The sequence below is a fragment of the Primulina eburnea genome, chromosome 1, assembly GCF_022965805.1.
Source record: "Primulina eburnea isolate SZY01 chromosome 1, ASM2296580v1, whole genome shotgun sequence".
NCBI classification, from domain to species: domain Eukaryota; kingdom Viridiplantae; phylum Streptophyta; class Magnoliopsida; order Lamiales; family Gesneriaceae; genus Primulina; species Primulina eburnea.
The window spans coordinates 25,782,316-25,807,557 of NC_133101.1; the positions used below are offsets into that span (position 1 = coordinate 25,782,316).

The following is a 25,242-nucleotide window of genomic DNA, read 5'->3' on the forward strand; positions in this document are numbered from 1 at the left end:
ACATCTTGCAACTTCGTAGCATGCAATGTGCGCCGCGGAAAGTGAATTTGTACGCTGCGAAAAGCCATTTTTGTTGTAGTGTCTGTTTATTTTAAGTATTCAATCTATATTTCAGTCTTATTCCGCACTTGTTTAAGCTGACTGATTTATATCGACACACAAGATTCTTGGATCAATTTTTCGAATAACTGATTTGATGGGATCGGTTATGAGCACCTACGAGGGTGCTTCAAACACAATATTCTCAATGAGCTGCAATAACTCGTGTTCTAAGCATGTAAATACCGATGAATTAAATCGAGTTTGGTTTTAAACCAAGCAAAAAATACTCGAAGTAATCATTCGTTAAGAAAACTGATTAGTTTAAAGCTTTTAGCTTGTTTCAACTGATTAGCTGAAATAAGTGGGTTCAGTTCTTGCTTATACGAGTTCAGTTATGGTAAGAACTGAACTGATATCAGCTCGAACTGATCAAATCAGTTTAAAACAATATTTAAATAGTTAAATACACAAGATATGTTTATGAATATTCGGAGACTTTCAACTGTTATTATGTCACCCCTTCTACCACCTCGGGTATGATCCATTTGAAGACTTTGATTTATACAACACCTTGTACAAACCCACTCAGCTTAAGACTTACATTACTGCCTAACTGAACTCCTAGTCTAGACTAAAGGCAGCACCTTCCAGCCAACACTTGTTACGTCTATGTGTCAAAGACTACATACACAAATCTAATGTCTTTGTGCAAGATTCACTAAGCTTTTCAATACGCTCGATTCTCTCTGTATATGTAAGTGATGGTGTGTGCGTATGTGAGAACTGATCTATGAATACAACACGAAAGTGTTCTCACACACTGAGAGAATTGTGCTTCTAATCTAGGCTGATAACACGTTGAAGTGTTCTCTCAAATCTGGGCTGGTTACTTCTTGTAAGCTGATATGCACACTTGTTTTTCCACACCCTTTCTTCACACGCTTATTGATGGTCTTGATCTTGTATTTGTAGAGGCAATGTGACCGTACATCAAGACTCAACAAATATGTTCGTTGCAGTTTGAATTTGTTCCTTGAAATTTGTGTCTTGTACTTTCTGACAGCCATTCTGGAACGTATTGACTTTAAGCTCTGCTGCGACGTTAATTATTGTCCTTTGATCGGACAATTTCTTTTATACAGTTGTGCACAGCTAGATTCCACTTAGATAAGCTTATCGTGCTCTGCAAACTGATCGGCTCCTAACTGATGTTCTGAACTGGTCAGTTAAACTGGTTTGGTGAAATCAGTTGGCTCGTCAGCTGAACTGATTTCACTGATTCAGTTGAACTGGTCAGTTGGGCTCTTCATCGGTTGAACTCTTCATCAGCTGGCCGGGCTTCTGAAGATATTCTGCTGAGCCACCTATCAATTGAACTGGTCTTTGATATTCAGTTGAACTGGTTCATTTTGGGTAATCGGTTGACACTTTCAGTTTGTGTCTCGATAGCTTTAGTTTTAGCTTGGTAAACTGATCAGTTCGAAACCTGATCAATTTCAGGTTTCTGCACACTTAAGTAAATTTATTAGAAACAAAATAATAAGTTTTGTTAACATCAAAATCAAGATTACGAACATGAAATGTTCCAACATGAATAATTTTTATAAACCAATGTGTTTATTCAACCCCTTTTTTAAACACCTTAACCATCTTAACCGATCCTAACAAATGGTATCACATCGATTAATCTTGTTTCTTATACTTTCAAACGCTCAAACTAATACAGAACATCATGTCTTCTTTCAATAAAATTCCCATGTTTTCCATAGAAGAATTTGATGATTGGAAGATAAGATCTGGCTGCTCAGGATGACGACATGTGGTACATCATCACAGACAGACAAATGAAAATCATGAAAGCCAACACAGCGGTTGCTCTGACTGATGGAGCACCACACCGAATAGAGAAGCCAGGAGATGAGTGGACTTCTTAAGACAAAAGAAAAGCTAACTTGAATAATGTATCCAAGTACATCCTGTACAAGACTCTAGACAAGAGCACTTTTAGCAAGATCAAGATGTGCGAAACAACTAAAGAAAGATTGGTTGCACAAGGATACATGCAAGAGGAAGAAATCAATTATGACGAGACCTATGCTCCAATTGCTAGTGTAACGTCCAAAAATCAGCTCATGTAAACCACATGCATGAAAATTAGTTAAATTATTTAAATGATTTATTTAATTGATTTCAAATGCTTAAACGATAAATAGTATATGATTGAAGGTTTAGTTGCATGATTTCATGAAATTTAAATATTTTATCCGAACATTCGATAATAGGCTGGGAAAAAGAGATCGGGGACGACCAAGATAAAAATATTTTTCGATAAATATTTTTGAGGTTTAATAATAGTATTAAATATGATTTAAATTTTTTAAAAATGCTGGAGCCCAAATTATTTTACGAAACGAGCTCGATTTTATCTGGGAAGCCGATTTTGGTCAAATGAAGGACTTTTAAAGACCCAAAAATTATTATTTTTGAAAACAAATTCTGTAAAATTTTATTTTACAATTACATATGTCTTAATAAGCCTAATTTACCTAAGATTTGTAGGCCTAATTACTCCTAAACTAAAAAGCCCAAAACCCTAACTCATTAACACTCAATTTTCGAAAATTTTAAAAAAGAATCATAGGGTTCTAAGGCCACATAGCAACCGAAAATTTGCACACACGACACACTCAAAATTTCGAAACATTAGAGAGAAAATTAAAGGTCGTTCGTCACTTGTGCATCCTCCTTCGCAACCCACGCCTACGATCGTATATTCGAGTGTTTTTAACGCAAATGCATGCTTCTAAACTCTTTTGATTCACCATTCAAATCATATCATGCATGTTTTATGTATTTTAGCGTAAAAAATATTTGAGTACAAATCATTTAACGTTTGGATGATTATCTTCAAAGTTTTGATGATTTTACGATTTGTTTGTGAACGTTATGAATTCTAAGGGGCATGCTAGCAATATAGGATGATTAAGCGATGGAAAAAGTGTCTTTTAGGCATGAGACGATTGCTAGACAATAACGTGAGGGCTGGGCATGGCTAGGAAGTCGAACCTAGGGTTTTCCAGGGGTTTCGCATCGGAGACATGTTACGGCTTGGGGCTACCGCACCAGGGCTCGGCCAGCCATGTCCCTGGCCCTATGCGCAGCCTGTGTTAGAGGCTAAGAAGAGTCCTCGCAGGTGCCACACGAGGGTGATCATGAAGGCGCACGTCTTGGTTCTAGGCAGAGAGAAGGTCGTGGAACTGTAGGCTCGAACTAGAGGGGTTAAGGGTGATCCAGAAGGGTGGCTCAGTGGTGGTTAGGGGCGCCGGGTCAGGGGCCACTGTAGGAGGCAAGTCGCGAGCCCTAGATTTTGGGGTTGTGCGTGGCTCGGTTAGGGTGAAGAGAGGATAGACTCGCCTACTAGGTGAGTCCAATAGGCTCTGGAGAAGATGGCCAGGGGCTAGACGTGGGGTTCCAGAGGTCTTGTCCATGGGTGGCTCGGGTCTTGGGGGAAGGCGTGGCTTGACTTAGGATTTATGTAACATCCAAAACCAACCTACATAAAATGCTTACTTGATGCATATTATATGATTAAAGATATGATTGCATGATTAGATGATTATATGATATGATTTCATGAAATTGTAGAATTTTCTCGAATATTCGATAATAGGCTGGGGAAAAGAGAGCAGGGACGACAGAGATAAAAATAAATATTTTCAAGGCTTATTAATAGGAGTAAAAATGATTAAACTTTTCTTAAAAATGATGGAGTTCAAATTATTTTACGAGACGAGCTCGATTTCATCCAGAAATCCTGTTTTGGGCAAACAAGGGAATTTAAAATATCAAATACATTATTTTTGAAAACTATGTTTTATAAACTTTTATTTTTCAATTTAATAAGTGATATTGAGCCTAATTTAACGAATTTGAGTAGGCTCAATTGCTCATATACTTGAAGGCCCAAAACCTAAGCTCATTATCATGCAAATTAAATCTATAAAATTAAAAACCTAGGGCTTTTGCACCCCATACCAGCACACACACAACACACTAAATTTCGAAAATAAGGAGGAGGAAAAGCTAGGGTTCTTTGTCGCCCGTTCGTCCCTTTTCGTGCCCCTCACCGACGATCGTATATTCGAGCGTTTTAAAATGCAAAGGCACGTTTCTAAATCTTTTGACGCATCATTCAAACTATTATATGCATGTTTTAATTATTTGTGCATGAAAAATATTTATGTTCGATAGTTTAACGATATGACGATTATTTTCAAAAGTTTTGACGTTTTTACGCTTGTTTCTTTCATGCTATGATTTCTAAGGACATGGTTCCATTAGGAGATGTTTTAGGGATGAGAAAAGTGTAACGCCCCAAAAATTTAAAGGTCCACGCGAACCACATGCATTTGAATTATTAAATTCTTTTGTATTTTAATTAAATGTTTTAATTGCTTGAATTAATTATGTTGTGTATATTTGCATGTTTAAAATATATTTTCTACATTGTTGCATAAAATTGTATTTTTTTAAGTTATTCGAGTTGCGATCGAGAAACTGAGACCGATGGCTGCAAAATAGAAAATATTTTTATTAAATGATTATTTTTAATTATTTAAAAATATGGTCGATGCTTTTTAGTATTTTTGAAAATAAAGGGTTTTGAGGTGATTTTATACGCCAGGACGTAAATTTTATCGGGGTTGGTTTTTTAACTAAAATACAAATGTTTTGGCAACCCGGCTAATAAATTCACATATTTAATTAAAAAAAAACTTTGTTATTATTTTAATTAAATTCTAATTGAACTAATGGGCTTAATATATTGGCTTAATAGGCCTAAGCCTAGTTAGTGGTTTTATTGGTATTTAAAATGCTAAAAACCCTTTTCTTTGCATCACAACTTCACGCCTCACAATTTTAAAATTCAGAACTCTCCCCAAACCCTCCCAGCAGCTCATGGCACACACAACACAGCTTTTGAAGGAAAATTCGAAGGGGCAAGGGAGATTAAAGCCTTGGTTTCGATCCGTTCTTCGTCGTCAACGGATATTCGAGCGTATATAACGCAAAGGCACGCCATAATTCTTCCTTTTCTCGTCTTTCACACCATAGTAAATATTTTAAATCGTTTTGCATGAATAAATAAAGAGCACTTGTTTATATTTCGTTTTTCATGCGTATGTGTTGGTTAAGGCATGGTTTTCAATTCCAAATTCATGTTTTATGTGCTTCAAAGGGGCTGCCATGATTAGGACATGACCAAGCCAGTTTTTACACGAGGTAGAGTCATAGAACCACTCCCTAAAAACTGCCAAATCGAAGGAGGCTTGCTGGTGCGAAATCTGTCAAGGGGATCACAAGGGTCGGGTTTCACGTGCAAGGGCTGGCTGGGTCTTGGCTGGTGATCAGGGCTAGCCAGGTACGTGGTCCAGTCGAGGGGTGAGCTTTAACCAGGGTAGGGTTCAAGTTGGGAGGCCTGGGAGGAGTCCTACGCAACTAGGACTCCTACCCGAGAGAGTGGCACAAAGCTGCTGCAGACTTCGCACAGCTTCAGGGATCCAGGGGCTCGATGAGTGGGGCACGGGCTGGGTAGGATGGCTCACTAGGGTCCTAAGTAGGTGCACAATGTGTTGGTTCCAGGGCTGGGGCGTCGGCTTAGGGTCTAGACACCAAAACTTAGAGTCCATGTATTGTACAACTCTCGGCCAGCATAGGGTTAATTAGGGGCTTCTCGTTTTTATGGTTTAGGGTGGTTTCTTAGTGGTATAAGGGTCCAGGAGGCTAGTCTAGGATGTTGGGCAAGTATTGGATTGACCTGATTTGGGGGGGGGGGGGACCTCGTAAAAATCAGAAGTTGGCTCGGGGGTGAAATTTATGTGTCATTTAGGGTGTTTTAAATAATGAAAAATTGGAAAACGGCTCACGGGGGTCGAGTCGTGGTCCATAAGGGCTAAAATAATATAAAAGACTAAATTTAGAATTTAGGAATTTTATATTAAAGTTTGGGATTTTTCTGGATTAAAACACCGTTAAAACAATTAAGTGATGATAATTGAAAAAGTCTAAGTTTTAAGCCAAATAAAATTAGGAAAATTTTTTTGTATATTTAAATAATTATTTGGGACATATTAAGTCATGAAATCAAGAAAAAAGTTAAAAACGTAAAATGTCGAGTCTAGGGGTAAAACGGTCTTTTCACACCTAGAAATTAGTATAGGTCATGGCAGTGCCCTAAATGCTGTTTTTATGAAATTACGATTATTTTTAAATATTTATGATTTGTTCATGATTAAAATATGATTTTTGAATGTCTAAATGATTTTTATGATTTAAGAAGACATTTAAAATACATGTTGCATGCTTGGTTTCAAAAATGAAAAATGTAAATATTACTCATGATTTTTCTAAGTGATGTGAATGTAAAATGTTGAAGGATGTGAAGTGATTGTGACTAATTCGTTAATGTTGGCGACGTCGTGAGGGTTATGGTCCCAGTGGGAGCCCGACGATCGTGTTTCTATCATTGCGAATATGTGGTAACGGTAAGAATGAGAATGTCTTGAGGGGAAAAGGCCCCAGAGGGAACCCATTTATGGGAAAATGTCCCTGAAGGAACCCCGACGAGCGTATTTCTATTCGATCATGATAGGCCAGGGCCTAGTTGACCGGTGAGAGTGTTGTTGGTGTCCCCCGCCGCCCAGTACTGAGGTTTCACGTAGATGGATCCATCGATTTTCATGTCATGTCATGTTAGGAAAGTCACAATTAACGATCTGAATTCAACATAGGAAAAAGGAAATGATCATGATTATGTTTAAGGTTTTATGTCATGTTATATTGAGGAAAAAGGAAATTCATGTTTGCATGTCATGAAAATGTTTATGTTTAAAGTTTTATGCATCATGAAAATGTTTATGAAAATGTTGTGTTTATCCATCTTCATGAAAACGATATTTTAAGTACAAGTATTTTTCACCGTTATATGTTGATTGTATTACGTATTACTCGTTATAAAGATTATGGTGTGTTGAGTCTTTAGACTCACTGGGTGTGATGGATGCAGGTGGTATTGAGGGAGGACTTGATGAGTGATTTGACTGGACTGAAGGCGCACACAACCCGAGGACCAGCGCTTCTATTATTCCGCATTATGACTTTTGACTCATGCTTTATGATTAAAGATTTTTAAGACTATTTAATTATGCTTTTGAGAGATTTTTTGAGAGTTCTAGTATGGGCTTTACTTTCAAATTATTGCTTTTTAGGTTTGGTAAAACAGTAGACGATTTTACTTTATGACTATTTCACTTGAATTTTTAAATACTAGTTGGTTGAAGTTTTATCCTGAAAGGGCAAAATATTGGGATATTTGGGAAAATAGACTTGGTCAAACTTTTTTTTAAAAAATAACCCTCCCATGTAGTGAACAAATACACTATTAGAGGCTATTTTTTTTAAAAAAAAGTTTGACCAGGGTTATAAAACAAAACAGCCCCAAAATATTTTAGTAAATATTTCAATAGTTGGACAAAATTCAGAAAAAGAAATTCTAGTACTTTTAAAGCATTAAAAAGGGCAGACGTTTCAAAAAGAGTCGTTAATGATTAAGAAATCGAGCTTGGTCGAGGGAGGTGAGTCCTAGGGTTAGCAAAACCTTTGGGAAGATGGCTCGACCATGAGATTGGCTCCGTGCATGGCTCGGTTAGGGCTGGGATAGGGGCTGGGTTGGACGTGTTTAGGTGTAGGGAAGAGGTCTAGCAAGGCTAGGACTCCTTGATCGCAGCCTAGGAGGAGTCCCCTGGAGTAAGGACTCCCCGCGCGTGCGTCCTGCAAGTTGTGCGCAGCTTGGGCTAGCTATCAAGGGTTGGAGCATGGTCCGGTGAGGGTCAGGAGGATGTGGGCTTGGTGGTGGTTTGAGGGGAGGAGTCCTAGAAAAAAAAGAGTACTAGGGCTAGGGGATCGACCGCGACTCTTGACTTGTGCAGGAGTTGAAGGCGTGGGCTAGGAGCTGGTTCTATGGGGCAAGGATGGTCAGTATGGTCCCTAGGAGGACTAGTTAGGTGATGGCTCTAGGTGGCTCGAGTGTGGCTCGAGAAAAACGCAAGAGGGCTCGAGGGAATAAGGTAGGGTTTGAATTTTAGGGTCTAGAAAAGAAAAGTATCGAACCATGGTCTTAGGGGGTCAAGTCATGGTTCACGAGGGTATTTTAGGTATAAAAATTCTATGTTTAAAATTTGGAAAGAAAATATTAAAATTTGAATTAATTCGAGAATTAAACGCTACACGAATTAGTAATTAAGGAATTAAATTTAAATCCTCAAATTTACATCAAATAAAAATATCAAAAAATTAATTTAAGCTTAAATAAGTATTTGGGATGGTCTAGAGTCAATAAAAATAAGAAAAAGTCAAAATTGAGAAATTTTACGACTAGGGGCAAAATGATCATTTACACCTGAGTAGTACGAAAAGGGTTGACAGCGTTCGAAGGGTCATAACGAATGTTAAATGATGTAATATGATCATTTTGATGAAAATGTAGTATTTTATGATTTATTGTAAAGCAGTAAAATTTTGACTGTAAAAATGCTATTTTTGGAAAGTCCTGATATTTAATGAAATAAAAGGAAAATGAAAAATATTTTGAAGGAAGTGAATTGACTGTGACAAAGAGGATATAGGATATGTGGGAGATCCGTTTTAAGAATGAACGGTGAACTTACAATTTTACGAGAATATCGTGAGGGAAAAGGCCTCAGAGGTAGCCCGTTTACAGGACAAGGCCTTAGAGGGAGCTTGATGATCGTATTTTCATATTTTATGGCGGTGCTTGGTGCCCGTCCCATGCACAATGGTGAGATAAGACTGATCAGTCGACCAGAGGATAAAAGGCTAGTCACTTTCAAGGATCAAACTTCACCGAAAATGATAAAGTGAAAGATCGAGTGCGTTAGTGCCTTCGAAGGCATTTCAAACACTACATTCTCCAATGAGCTGCAATATCTCGTGTTCTAAGAATATTAACACCGATGAATTAAATCGAGTTTGGTTTAAACAAGCGGAATAAACTCAAAGTAATCCTTCGTGAAGAATACTGATAAATAGAAAACATTTTAACTTATATAAACTGACTAACAGAAGGAAGACAGATTAGTTTTTGCATTCTTCAATTCAGTTATAGTGACAACTGAACTGACGAATACTCCAACTGATCAAAATATTTTGAAAGCAATAGTTAATCAGTTAAATACACAAGATATGTTTATGGATGTTCGGAGACTTCAGCTGCTCCTACGTCACCCCTTCTACCTCCTCGGGTAGGTACTACTAGAAGACTTTGATTTATACAAACACTTTGTACAAACCTACTCAGCTTGGACTTACACTTCTGCCTAAACCGAACTCCTAGCTACGACTGAAGGCAGCACCTTCCAGCCAACACTTCTTTGACGTCTATGTGTCAAATACTACATATACAAGTTTAACGTCTTTGTGCAAGACTGTATTTGAGTGGATTTGAGAGTGAGTGTGTATGTGAGAACTGAACAAGGATATTTTCACTCACAGATGGAAAGCGGCTTCTAGTCTAAGCTGATACAACGATGAAGAGTTCCCTCTGAGCTTAAGTGCTTCTTAAAGCTGATATGCAACTGAGCGTGCCCTTTTGTTTTTCTTCTCAACTCTCGTATATCTTTTTTTTTTTTACTTCTGCTTGTTGATTCTTCATCGATATTCTATTTATATAGGCGGTAAAAGCTGATCGTACTGTGAGACTCATTTATTGTATCCGTTGCATTTGAATCGGCTTCTTGGATTTTGTGTCTTTTGACTGCCCTTCTGAAGCGCTTTGTCTTTAATGTTATGATGCAACGTCCATTATTGTCCTTTCACTGGACACTGACTTTGTACCTTCTCGCACAGCTGGAATCCATTTACTGTAAGCTTGTCTTGATCTGCAACTGAAAGGTTCTGACTGATGTTCTGAACTGGTCAGTTGAACTGATCTTCAGTTGGGCTGGTGAAATCAGTTGAACTGGTTAGCTGGGTTCTTCGTCAGTTGGACACATCATCGGCAGGCCAGGATTTTGAGGTCTTCCTGCTGAATCACTTATCAGTTTGGACAATCAACTAAACTGCTTGTTTGAAGATCCAGTTAGACTGATTTAGTCTTGGAAATCAGTTGGCATCTCTGATAGCTTCAGTTGTGGGTTCGGAAACTGATTAGTTCAGTTTTAGCTGTCTGCGCACTAAGGTAGATTATTAGTAATAAGATAACAAGTTTTGTTAGCATCAAAATCAAGATTGCGACCTTGGACAGTTCCAACATAAAGGTTGCAAAGCTTTACGATTAAATGATTTATTTATATCTAAAATTATTTTAAATAAAAGTATGAATTAATGCATGTGCTTGTATGTATTATTTGTTACTCATGTTTTGGACTTGCTGAGTCATTAGATTCACTAGGTTTGAATGCTGCAGGTGATGATGATATTGAGGGAGACGCTGACGCTTGGGTGGATCGAGTACGACAGTACAATCTCGAGGACATTTAATTCCGCACTAAATTGATAGGCAAAGTTTAAAGATTTTTGTTAATGATTTTATTATAGATTTTATACTTTATTTTGAAATTAACTTTGATCATGTTAAAGATAGAAGTCGAATTTTGGTAATTGACGATTTTAGGGATTTTATGCACTTGAGATTTAAATTGTTAAATTATTTGATTTATGGAAACGTTAAGTTATTATTAATTTTGGGTTTTTGAATTAATGGATTTAAAAAATTAATATAATTTCAAAGTTAAAAAGCAAGGGTCGTTTCAGTTGGTATCAGAGCGAAGGATCCTCAAAGGGTTGTGTACTGTCAGTCCGAGATGCTCAAGAAGTCACGCCTCAAGTATGTGAGTTTTTACTGCTTTATATTTTATATGCTAAAATTCTTTAATACTTACATGATGCATGATATAGAAGTTAGGTTCATGATATTTTAAATATTAAGTGCATGTTGGTATGTGGTTGGGACGAATTGTACAGAGATGCCTCCTAAACGTGTTCTTCGCAGTGGTAGTGAGGGTAGACATGAGGAGGAGATTCCACAACCTCCTCCTAATCAAGATGCTAGTGCCCGTGTACTGGCGGGTATGGCTCGTTTACTAGAGCAGCACGTGGGAAATGGTCAGAGGGGACGACCGGAAGCTATCTATAAGCAATTCAGAAGGATGAACTCTAAGGATTTTCGTGGCACTACTGATCCATTCGTTGCTGAAGGATGGATTCGATCTTTGGAGGTTATCGCGGACGCTGACCGAGTTCGTTGTACCATCTGTATGCTGAATGGCGATGCTTCCTTATGGTGGGAGGGAGCGGAGCGAGGAGTGAACTTGGAGACATTGACTTGGGAGGACTTCAAGAGGGTGTTCGACGACAAATATTTCATATTTGATGTCCGTTCTAGAATTGATGTGGGACCATATCACCATGAACTTTGTCACAAAATTGCCGAGGCCGTCTAGGGGTTGCGATGCAATTTAGGTTATAGTTGACAGATTAACCAAGTTTTCATGTTTTATTCCTTATCAGATAACATATAGGCATGATCAAATGACCAAATTGTACGTCAGATAAGTTTTGAGATTGCATAGTGTGCCTAAGTCCATTGTATTAGATCGTGATCCCAAATTTTCTTCTCATTATTGGCAGAGTTTACAAGAGGCCCTTGGTACTCGTTTGCATTTGAGTACAAAATATCATCCTCAGATAGACGGGCAGTCAGAACGTACTATTCAGACATTAGAGGATATGCTGAGAGCTGTAGTGATGGATTTTGGTATTCGTTGGCAGGATTCGTTACCACTTGTCGAGTTCTCTTATAACACAAGTTATCAAGTGAGCATTGGAATGTCACCATTTGAAGCACTATATGGCAGAAAATGTCGATCTCCTCTGTATTGGGACGATTTATCTGAAGCACCAATTGTACCTGATATGATAAGAGATATGACAGAGAAGGTGAAATTGATTCAGAGTCATATGCGAGCTGCTCAGGATAGGCGGGCTAAGTATGAAAACATCAGGAGACAACTGTTGATTTTTGAGAAAGGTGACAGAGTTTCTCTAAAAATATCTCCTTTCCATGGTACAGTTAGATTTGGAAATAAGGGTAAATTATCACCGAGAATCATAGGTCTGTATGAGATTTCTGTGTTGGTGATTTGGCTTATAGATTAGCTCTTCTTCCGCCATTATCAGGCGTTCATGATGTTTTTCATGTGTCTATGTTGAGGAAATATCATCTAGATACTTCTGATGTACTTCCACCCGACGAGGTTGAGTTAGACCAGACTTTGAGCTATATTGAGAGACCAATTCAGATTCAAGACAAAAAAGATAAGCAACTCAGAAATAAATTGATACTGTTGATTAAAATACAGTAGAACAGACATGGTGTCGAGGGGAAAACTTGGGAATTAGAAGACAATATGAGACATAAATATCCAGATTTATTCAAATGAAGTATTCATTATATCGTAGACTTGAAATTGATGATTTGATTTCAAGGACAAAATCTATTTTTAGAGGGGAGGAATTGTACTGCCCGAATTTTTTTTTTTTCAAAAAAAAATTACTGTTCATGAGTTACTATTCAAGTGCAGTGGCGTTAGAATAGTAGCGCCTAAGCGCTAGAGCTATGGCAATTTTGGCGCTGAGGAGCTACAGACGCGAAAATAATATGTAAGCCCACCTTCACCTCCACCAATCATTTTCCTCCTCCTTCACGCAAACCCTCATCTATTTCCTTTCCATTATCGAATTTCTTTCCTCATTTTATGGGAGATTTGCCCAAGAAAATTATGAAATGAAGGTAGATTTGTGATCCTCTCATCACGGGTTTCAAGATGATGTAAATATTTCTCATTTTTATTAAATTTTGGAAATGGGTTGAAGTTTAGAATTGATATTTGAGATATTAAGATGTTGTACTTGAGTTGGTTTGAATTTAAAAAGGATATGGGCATGGTTTCTTGTTCTATGCACAACATTTTTATACCTTCTGTATTGCGTGTATATGGAATGGTTTTATTTGGATTCTATGTTAGGGTCTTCATCAAACTTGTAGATCATCGAGTTAGCTTTGATTTGTTAATTGAATAACTCAATTCCAAGAAAAAATGAAAGAGATATGTGATTTGTACTAAAACTATTTTAGAACTCCGAATTAGTGCAGATTTGTGTACATGTCTTTTGTTTATTCGAATTATGGGATTTATTGGTTGGGATTCTAGATTTGATTTCCAATGCAAGTTATAGAACATTGTCTTGCCTTCGAAATGATACCTAATTGGCTTGATTTCATTGGATATTGAGGAAAGTTATGCTCAAAATAGTAAAATGTGCCAAAAATGTATTGACGTAGAATTCGTGGGAATTATGTTGTAAGTTTCATATTATGAACGATTGGGTAAATGCCTTTATTTGACAAACTTTGTGGAGAATAATTGTTGGGCTTTGAGGTTTCTTGCATATCCAATTTGTGGGTCTTGATTCGAAGCTGTATTGAATTAATTATGAATTTTGTACAAAAACTGCTCTGTTTTGATAAATGATCTGAGTTCTTGACTTATAGTAGACTTCAGGGGTTCAATACTTCTCAACTACACCTTTCGATCTCCTTTTGGTCATATTTGAAAGGTATGTTACGGTCAATAACATACGAGGTAAAACTATCATTTTTATTTTAAATTTAAAATTCTATGGCTCAATGAATCACTTGTGATTTGATGATAATTGTTGTCTTAAGATGAGTTTATTATGATATCGAGATGATGATATTGATTTGCATCATTACATTGCATATTGAGTACTTGTCGATTCAGATTTGACAAGGCGGAGGTCGCCTTGATTTATTGGACGTATGTGGCTATGGTTGAGTTGGCATAGTGTATGGGAGGTCGCTGCTATGGCCTGAACACTCTCTATAGGTGCACCATAGTCCTGAGATTGTAGAACACATCACCCCACCTCGAACGGATGAGTCGGTGGATATTGCTGCGGGATTCTCTTCCCTTGGGTATCCTATAACCAGATGATTCACTTGATCTTGAGATTTATTGATAGCCCACAGCTTCTGATCATTCATTGCATTATATTGCATCTTATGAAATTCATATGAATTATTTGTCATTTTAATTATCATATGTTATTGATTTTATAATATTTGGTTTATACTCACCACATGTCGGCTACCTCTTGTGTTAATGTGCTTGACGGTAGGTGAGGCGAGGCTTGGGATGCCAGAGTCCAGCTCCAGACGAGGAGATACGAGTTAGAGTGAGATTCTAGGGTCTTAAGAGCTATTTGATGATGTTTGGATTACTTTGGCTCACTAGTTTATTTTGGCATGTTAAAACTTATATTTCAAACATTCGAGACCTTTAAATTATTTTGAAGATGTTTATGTCGGTTTGTGAACCACATATTATGTGTTTTACTTAATCGTTTGATTTGTTACATTTATAATTATTAGTATAAATGCCGGACCCAGGGCCCCACGCTGACCGCTTTCGGTGGTCCCGTAAACAGCTTCTTGTTCTATTGACTTGATTGGTGGGCATGGTTCCTGTTGCGTTTGTGCTGCGTCTCCTAGTAAATATCCTTAAGATGTTGCTCGGCTCAAAAAGCTTTAGCAACGACAGTAGAATAGTCAATAGGATCAATCAGCATCACATCTCGACGTATCGTCGGCCTCAATACTTCCAAGAAGTGTCGTAACTATTCCGCAGCGTCATTGGCAATCAAGGACACAAAATGAAAGCCCTTATCAAACTTCTACCCAAACTCAGCAACAGAAAATTCCCCCTGGCGGAGAATCATAAACTCTCTCTTCAACCTCGAACGAATGTCGGTAGTGAAATATTATCATAAAATAACCTCTTGAAATACTCCAAAGATAGATTCGCTAGATTCACCCCTCGCTCAGCTCCCTCCCACTATAAAGAAGCATCGCATTTCAGCAGATATATGTTACAACAAACTCGGTCAATGGTACAACGAACTCGGTCAGTGTCTGACTTATACATATACTTAAAGATCACCTCTAAAGATCTAATCCATCCCCCAGCCACGAATGGATCAGTAGTGCCAAAAAAATCTGCGGGATCCATCCTCCTAAATCGCTCAAAGACAGCTTTTGGTCCGACCTTGGCACAATTTCCCAGGTGCTTCTTGTTAGAGTAGGTGCACGTCGAGCCAAGTGTTGGCCGAGTGTTCACAATGAAACTCTATGTATAAGCAATCTTTATTTTAATAATATTTGAAATTATTGTTTTGGCACTTCTTTATCTGTATACCCATGCTAGTTGCATAGATAAAGCCCTTGAATATACAAATAGTAGAAAGAATATGAGATGCTCATATGATGAGTATCATGAAACTCATATTTGGAATAATGTATATTCTAAACAGTTCCTAGTCGATTCAGCGGCCGCTAAGAAGGATATAGGTCGCTCGAGTTCGAGACTAGTATCTGCGATGTGAGTACCATGTTTCATTGGTAGGGGACATTGTGATGTCCGAGCATGCAGATAGGTGCTCCTGGTAGAGTGCACTGAACAACCCTCCATAAAAGGACTTTCCAAGTGGTTCTCACTTATCGAGTGGAAACGTCCTAGTTTATGGTTGTACACCATTAGTCCTTATGACCCGGGACAACATTGAGACTCTATGTGCTAGCATTACACTTTGACTTGTTTACCGACTCTCAAGGGGTCATCAGGTGGCAAGGTTGGGTGTTTTGTCGAAACATATAGAAGTCGATGCATTGTAGTCGGGGATTCACCACTTACCTACGGGTATGGATATCCTATGTGTATGTAGTATGAAATCTCTGATCAGAGTATGGCGGTAATTATGAAAGGGGTTTCATAGATTACACCATTGATGCAACTACAACATGACACATAGTATCGATTCATTGACAGCTCTCGATATGCCAATGGTTGTCGAATCGGTCGGGATATATGAGTTGAAGGGACCGTACTGTACGCTAACCATAATTGAATGGTTCTTGCAGGCACTATCATTTGATACCTAGGGAATAATGTAAGCGATGCTGCTACGCGTTTAACATGATTGGTTGGGTACTATCAGACTTGAGTTCTGACGTTCTTGTTATCAAGGAGTTGATAAGTAAGAATGGGGCGATTGGGGTATGCTCATATAAAGACGTGTTTTGTCCGAATCACATGGAGATGTGAACCCACAGCTAGTTGTATCAATGAACCATTGAGGGCCACACAAGTACTAGCTTTCTAGATCCCGTTGAGAAGTTAAAATAGTTCAATGTGTTGAACGGATTATAAATGGGTTTATAAGCGTAAGAAAAAATAGAAGTATGACTTCTATGAGAGAAATGTAACTTTAAATTTGTGGAAGTGTTCCTAAATTAAAAGTTGGCCAAATAAATAATGTATTAGAAAATTGTGATTTTCATAAACATTATTATGAACTAAATTAAATTAATTCAAGTGTTGAATTAATTAAACACTAGTGAGCCTAGTAGAGTCCAAATAATTAAATTAATTCAAGTGTTGAATTAATTAAACTACATTGGGCCTTGTAGAGCCCAATGAGAAATAATTATTAAACTAGTGGGCTTGAGTAAAATTAAGAAATTGTTTAATGGTCTCAAATGGGTTTGAGACATTTAAATAAAAGTCCATGGGCTTTGTAAATGTTACAAGCCCACTTACATTGCATGCTTGGGAGGTGAAGAATTAGAGATTACTTTTGATTAAAAAATTGTTTGGCATGCAAAAAGGTGATGACTACTTTTTCAAACACCAAGACAACTCATTCCCTCCCTCGTCAATCTCACATGGCCGAAATTTTGGCAAGGAGAATTCTCTCATTTTAGCTTCTTCAATAGTTGAAGATTGCTCTCACTTCTCAAAGAAAAATACCCTAATTTTTCTAGTGCAAAATCAGGGTGGTTCTAGGTAGTTGGTGGTGGGCTTGATTTGAAGTAAGGAGTCCAAAATCTAGGTGGAGCTTGTAGATTGTCTACTATTGAAGAGCCAAGTTGTTTACAACTTGGTTGGAGCCATGATCAACCTCAAGAGGTTGATAGGTAACTATTTCTCAACACACTATGTATGACAAAGTTGAGATTTTGTATATGCTACACCTAGTACAAGGTGGCCGAAATCTTTCATGTGATTTTCGAAAATTTTTGCTTCCGTTGTGCATTTCGGTTACCTAAATTGATTCCTTTCAAGTGGTATCAGAGCTAAGGGCACCCACATTGGTTGATTAATGGGTGTTAATAACACCCATTAATTTTCGCCCACCAATGTGGGCGCAAGAATTAATAATCTTGGCTGACATGGCAGCCAAGAAATTCATCAGAATGAACGGCGTTATTTCGAAATTTGCGACGGTTTTTCGTAAACCATCGCAACTTTGCGACGGTTTTTCGTAAACCGTCGCAAAGTGAAAAGCGTCTGTTTTTTTTTTAAAAAATAGGTCGCTATGTGCGACGGTTTTTGAAAAACCGTCGTTAATTATCACCAACAGCTATTTTCAAACGGCAAAATTATGCACCAACGGCTATATTCGAAATTACTCAATATATATACTAATCAATTTCTACAAATTCATCCCACAACATTTAGCTTTTCATATTTTTAAGTCAAATGGGTGACAATAGTCAGAACTCACAAAATCGACCTCGATTTGTTTCTTCTACACAATATCCACCACAATTTCCAAATTGGCTGTTTGTTTCAAATTTCAAAGGTTATGAAAATCCTTCGAATCATCCAAATTACACCTCCCGAGCTCCGTATCCACCGCCTACACCTGAATATTGGCAAAGTATAGGCAACCCAGATTTCATGCCACCTTATTTTTATGGATTATATAATCCACAATCCACCAATATGCCAATCGAAAACTAGCCGCCAACTCCTACGTTTGTCCCAGAGACTCAGTTGTCCGACCGTGAAACACGAGTTGATCTCGAAAATGTGCAAAATGCTGATATAGATGTTGAGGGTACGAAGAAGCGAATAATATGGAAAAAGGAGGAAGACGAGCTACTAGCGAGATCGTATGTCACAATGAGTGATGACCCAGTCATCGACAATGATCAGAAGGGGAATGATTTCTGGAGACGTGTTGCGGACTACTACAATGACAATCGTCCCGCTGGTTCATCTCGGAGAGCTTTAAACGTGATTCGATCTCATTGGCACAATACCGTCCAAAAAAAGGTAAATCGCTTCAACGCAAATTATAATAGTGTTTACAATACTTATCAAAGCGGCCATAGTGATGAAGACATATTGCGGTTTGCATATGAAAAATATCGTGATGAAAATAATGGAGTTGCATTTAATCTGGAGCATGTGTGGAGAATCATGAAAACACGTCCACTGTCCACTCCACAGTCCGATGATCACTTGGTTGGTACAAAGAAAGCGAGAATCTCAGAGTCAGGGGCTAGCAACACCTCATCGAACAAAGATGCGAGTATTGATTTAGATATAAATGAAGAAGAGATTCGTCCAATTGGTCAAAAAGCCGCAAAAAGAAAAGGTAAAAACAAAGCAAAATCATCGATGGAGGATTTGACAACCAGATACGACAGTTTGTTCGAAAGTTTTCCTCAGTATACAGACATAAAGAAGAACGAATCTGAATGGAAACAAAAAGAACTTGCAATAGAGGAGATGAAAGCAAAAACGGCTTTGAACAAATCTGAAGCTAAAAAGAGCAAATATTTGCTTAAGGAATACGAAATCCTTTCGAAAGACACTTCACAAATGACGCCGGAGCAGCTTATAGTTCATGAACATCTGTGTGACCAAATTAGAGAGAAATGGAATATGTAATTTTCGATTGATATAATTCTCTTTTCAATTATCGTAACTCGTTTTCTTTGTATTTTGTGTTTTTTTTAAAGAGATTGTGTTGAATAATATTTTAAATAAAAGAGTTCAACTTTTTTTTTCATTTCTTAAAAATATTTTAATGAATATTGGAATTAAGTTATTTTTAAAATAATAATACTATTTATTTTTATTAATATTGTTGTAAAATTTTAAAAATATTCGAAAGATATTGAAATATTAAAAATAAAAAAAAATGAGTAAGTGGACAGTGGGACCCATAAGTAATGAAAGTTGAAATTAAATGAATGTGGGTGTGTGTTAATAATGGGGAAGTGTTAATGTAATGAATATGTGGCTCGTGGACCCTATCATTTTTGATGAGATGGAGAGTTATTAACATGGATTAATTCTGACGGATGCGGATGCCCTAAGGGTACTAGTTTTTGTGTAGTATATACATAATATTATATTGAGGGCAATTTCTAACCAATTGAGATGAAAATTTGCAACAAAAATCCAGGCAATGAGAGGGATTTTTCGGGCATTAACTTGCTGCCCATTTCGGGCAGCTCGGGCTGCCCATTTCGGGCAGCTAGGGCAGCACGAGGGGCTGCCCGAATCCCCCCTTTAAAAATATATTAAAAAAATTTTGGCATGTTGGCCGGAATCCGGCGACGGCGATGACGACTAGGGTTTTCAAAAGGTGTTTTGAAATATCAAATTGTCATGGAACTTGAGTTGTTGGGCCATTTGATGGCTAACATATTTGTGAATTTTAAATAGGCCAAAATGTTTTTGGTGAAAAATGAATTTTTGGGCACTTAAGTTTTACAAAAGTCGCAAAATTTTCTCATAAAGTAAATAATTGAAGTTGGACTTTAATTATTTATAGTAAATTTATGATTTACAAGAAATTCGGTTATAAATAAATTAATTTGAAAGTAGACAAAGGTGTTTGTATACTTTGTTAATTTAGTTTATAATCGTGACGGTTAGTGATTGGTTCAAGATATATAATATTGGATCAATTAATTATTGTGATAATTAATTGATGGTGTATGATATGTGATATTATGCATGAAGGATGATCAAAAGCCCAAGTCCAATTTGTTAGGTGTATGCTAGGATATTTTGTGTTGAATGATTGTAATAATTATCAAATTTAAAGTGGGCTTGGTTTATGGCCCATTCCCACCCCCATGAGATGTATCCCTATTTTCCATGGATATTTATTTGTTAATATTAGTATAGTGGAAGATCAAGATTGGAAGATGGTGGCCATGATGATTATGAATATAGAAGACATGTAAATATTGGAAGCTAATGTAATAGTTGCAATTACATCCCTTGCATTTCCCTAGGATTGGACCTAGGCCCGTGTTTAGCTCACACGGGCCATTAGTATTGGGGCGATTGATCATCCTTGTTTGTTTACTGTTTAGAACTCCCATGATTTCGGCTCATATTATTGGGGGAACTCATGGCAACCGTCTATTAAGGTTCAACATCGATGGGTAAGGCTTGACACGTAAAGATGAACGACATCATATTATTGGGTCCTAATCAAACGTGAGACAAAATTTTACGTAGAGGGTTGCATTCTGATGCAATTGGAAACTACCTTTTAGGAATTGTGATTGGCTGATATTATTCGGGATCATAATTTGCTAATTGGACCTTGCGTACCTACTGAGGAAAGGAGTTTCCCGTTTTCACTAGAGGGTAGTGAAAGATGTCAAAACAGTGGGAGCAAATATTTATGAAGTAAAAGTCCAAACTTCATATCTTACTAAATATTTTAAAATAGTCATCAACATTTATCTGTTTTTACTTTTCAGTAAAAATTGACAATGTCTTCGATTCGCAATCCGATATCTGCAATACTCGACCAACACATATTAACTAGACCTAATTACCTCACTTGGCTAAGAAACCTGAAAATCGTCTTGAATTCGGAAAGGGTAGCATATACACTGACTGAGTCGCCTCCTGTTGAGGCTCCGACTGATTGCACTCCTGAGGAATTGCAGACATACAAGGAATGGTGTGACCATGACTTGATAGCCAGGTGTTATATGCTGACTTCTATGAATGATGAGCTGTAGAGGCGTTTAAGGGTGCAAAGAGTGGTGCTGACATTCATTTGCATCTCAAGGAACTCTTTGGTGAGCAAACACGGCTTCTTAGGCATGCTACCGTCAGAGCTGATCACTTTGCGCATGCGGGATGGGGCCTCGGTCCATGAGCATGGCCTGAAATTGATTGGGCTCGTGGACAAGCTCGTTGGCATGGATCTGATCTTGCCTTCGGAGTTGACCACCTACGTGTTGCTGTTATCGCTGCCTAGCTCATTTGATCTTTTTGTGGTGAACTTCAACATGAACAAGATAGAACCGACCCTTGAGGAGTCGGTGAACATGCTTGTTACGTTTGAATCCACCATCAAGAAAGAGAAGCTGGTTCGTTATGTAGGTTCTTCATCTGCTACGAAGATTGATCCACACGGGAAGGGAAAGAAGAGTTCTTTCCAACGTCCCAAGAAGAACATGCCCTTGATGAGGCAATCTCCGAATCCCGTCGTGGCAGCCACACTAGTTAAGGCTGACAAGACTAGTGATGTATGCCATCACTGCAACAAGCCTGGACATTGGAGACGTAACGGCAGGGAATATCTTGCCCAGAAAATTTCTGGAAACGGTATGTTCTAAATTGAAGTAAACATTTCAATTAACTCTACTTCTTGGGTATTAGATACCGGTTATGGAGGAAGAGTTGCTGCCAAGGCTATTGAAGATGTTTACTTATTGTTGAACAATAGTTTTAAGTTAATTTTATGAGATGTTTTGTTTGTACCTAATTTTGTGAAAAACATTGTTTCCATTTCTATGGTGATAAAAATGGATATTCTTGTTTATTTTGCAAAGGTGTTTGCAACATTTACATGAATGAATGTTTGATTGGTACTGGTGAACTGGAAAACGATCTCTATAACTTAAAATTGAAAGATATTCCATTAAATGTCCATTCAAAGGCAGACACCATATGAGATATGGATGGGTAAGCTTCCCAAATATTCTTATCTTAGAATATGGGGAGCCCTGCTTATGTGAAGCACGTAGTGGGAGATAAATTGGATAGTCGATCCATTTTATGTTACTTTGTGGGATATCCAAGGAATTTTGTTGGATTTTATTTCTATCATCCCTAAGAAACAAAGGTGTTTGTTTCTAGGAATGCATCCTTTTTGGAAAAGGAATTTCTGTTGGATAGAAAAGGGGAGATGATAGAACTCGAAGAGGTTCGAGAGACACCCACAATTATAGAACCCACACCCAAAGAGCCAAAAGAGGGAATGCAAGCTCCTAGAAGATCCGAGAGAGTCTCGAGACCACCTATGAGCTATGATCTGCTTCTTGAAGAGGGCCATGATGAGCCTAACCATGGATGTAATCCAAGGACCTTCAAGGAAGCATTATCTGATGCCGATTCATCCAAGTGGCTTGAAGCGATGGAATCTGAGATGAATTCCATGCATTCGAACCAATTGTGGAATCTCGTGGATCCACATGAGGGAATTGTTCCCATAGGGTGTAAATGGATTTACAAGAGGAAACTTGGGGAGGATTGGAAGGTATTGACCTTCAAGGCGCGATTGGTGGCAAAAGGATATACTCAAAGACAAGGAGTTGACTTTGAGGAAACCTTTTCTCCAGTTGCAATGTTCAAGTCCATAAGGATTTTGCTAGCCATAGCTGCATGTTATGACTACGAGATATGGCAGATGGATGTCAAGACAGCCTTTCTTAATGGGGATATTAAGGAAGAGATTTACATGTCTCAACCTGAAGGGTTTACATCTGTCGGAAGTGAGCATATGGTATGCAAACTTCAGAGATCTATTTATGGTCTAAAACAGGCATCTAGGAGTTGGAACCTCAGATTCGATAGTACGATCAAAGAGTTTGGTTTTGCTAAGAATCCTGAATAACCCTGTGTGTATAAGAAGGTCAGTGGGAGTGTTGTGACATTCCTGGTGTTGTATGTTGATGACATTCTACTCATTGGGAATGATGTAGGAATGTTGCAATCAACTAAAATATGGTTAGCAAGTAAGTTCTCGATGCAGGACTTGGGTGAAGCATCTTTCGTATTGGGAATACAGATCTATAGAGATAGATGGAAAAGATTGCTTGATCTCACCCAGTCCACATACATTGATACCATCGTGAAGCGGTTATCGATGGATGAGTCCAAGAGAGGACATCTACCAATGTGTCATGACGTGTCCCTATCCAAGTCTATGTCTACCAAGACTGATGCAGAGATAGAGGCGATGACACGCATTCCGTATGCATCTGCGATTGGTAGCATCATGTATGGGTTGATATCTACACGTCCTGACGTGGCTTTCGCACAAAGTGTATTGAGTAGATATCAATCGAACCCTGGTCTTCCACATTGAAAGCTGTGAAAGACATCCTCAAGTATTTGAGAAGGACCAATAAGTTGTTCTTGGTCTATGAGGGTGGAGAACTGAAATTGGAAGGCTATACCGACTCTAGCTTCCAAAGCGATATCGATGGCTCGAAGTCAACCTCTGGGTTTATATTCATGCTCAATGGTGTTGCTGTCTCTTGGAAGATTTTCAAGCAATAGTACTGCGGATTCCACCACTGAGGCCGAATACATTGCTGCATCAGATGCAGCAAAGGGAGGCTGTTTGGATAAGGAATTTCGTCCAAGAGTTGGGCGTTATTCCTAATGGAGTTGCTCCTGTCCCGAAGTTGTGTGACAACACGGGAGCTATAGCTCAAGCAAAGGAGCCAAGGTCTCATCAGAAATCCAAACACGTATTGAGAAAGTACCATATCCTCTGAGAGATTGTGGAAAGAGGAGATGTCTCGATAGACAAAATCGGCTCCGCAGATAATGTTGCTGATCCACTAGCTAAGACTTTACCTGGACCATTATTCGAGATGCATCGTGAATCAATGAGTTTGAAGCATATGGGTAGTTGGCTCTAGTGCAAGTGGGAGATTGTTAGAGTAGGTGCACGTCGAGCCAAGTGTTGGCCGAGTGTTCACAATGAAACTCTATGTATAAGCAATCTTTATTTTAATAATATTTGAAATTATTGTTTTGGCACTTCTTTATCTGTATGCCCATGCTAGTTGCATAGATAAAGCCTTTGAATATACAAATAGTAGAAAGAATATGAGATGCTCATATGATGAGTATCATGAAACTCATATTTGGAATACTGTATATTCTAAACAGTTCCTAGTCGATTCAGCCGTCGCTAAGAAGGATATAGGTCGCTCGAGTTCGAGACTAGTATCTGCGATGTGAGTACCATGTTTCATTGGTAGGGGACATTGTGATGTCCGAGCATGCAGATAGGTGCTCCTGGTAGAGTGCACTGAACAACCCTCCATAAAAGGACTTTCCAAGTGGTTCTCACTTATCGAGTGGAAACGTCCTAGTTTATGGTTGTACACCATTAGTCCTTATGACCCGGGACAACATAAAAACTCTATGTGCTAGCATTACACTTTGACTTGTTTACCGACTCTCAAGGGGTCATCAGGTGGCAAGGTTGGGTGTTTTGTCGAAACATATAGGAGTCGATGCATTGTAGTCGGGGATTCACCGCTTACCTTCGGGTATGGATATCCTATGTGTATGTAGTATGAAATCTCTGATCAAAGTATGGTGGTAATTATGAAAGGGGTTTCATAGATTACACCATTGAAACAACTACAACATGACACATAGTATCGATTCATTGACAGCTCTCGATATACCAATGGTTGTCAAATCGGTCGGGATATATGAGTTGAAGGGACCGTACTGTACGCTAACCATAATTGAATGGTTCTTGCAGGCACTATCATTTGATACCTAGGGAATAATGTAAGCGATGCTGCTAGGAGTTTAACATGATTGGTTGGATACTATCAGACTTGAGTTCTGACGTTCTTGTTATCAAGGAGTTGATAAGTAAGAATGGAGCAATTGGGGTATGCTCATATAAGGACATGTTTAGTCTGAATCACATGGAGATGTGAACTCACGGCTAGTTGTATCAATGAACCATTGAGGACCACACAAGTACTAGCTTTCTAGATCCCGTTGAGAAGTTAAAATAGTTCAATGTGTTGAACGGCTTATAAATGAGTTTATAAGCGTAAGGAAAAATAGAAGTATGACTTCTATGAGAGAAATGTAACTTTTAATTTGTGGAAGTGTTCCTAAATTAAAAGTTGGCCAAATAAATAATGTATTTGAAAATTGTGATTTTCAT

The 25,242-nt window shown here is 38.1% G+C and overlaps 1 protein-coding gene across 1 annotated transcript; it reads left to right on the top strand.

The window, feature by feature from the left end:
* Positions 1-17,738: 17,738 nt before the first annotated feature.
* LOC140806244 (glutathione S-transferase T3-like) lies at positions 17,739-18,938 on the top strand. Its single transcript, XM_073162786.1, has 2 exons — positions 17,739-17,919; positions 18,028-18,938. The coding sequence occupies exons 1-2, from the start codon at positions 17,739-17,741 to the stop codon at positions 18,936-18,938; spliced, it is 1,092 nt and encodes a 363-aa protein (XP_073018887.1).
* Positions 18,939-25,242: the final 6,304 nt, after the last annotated feature.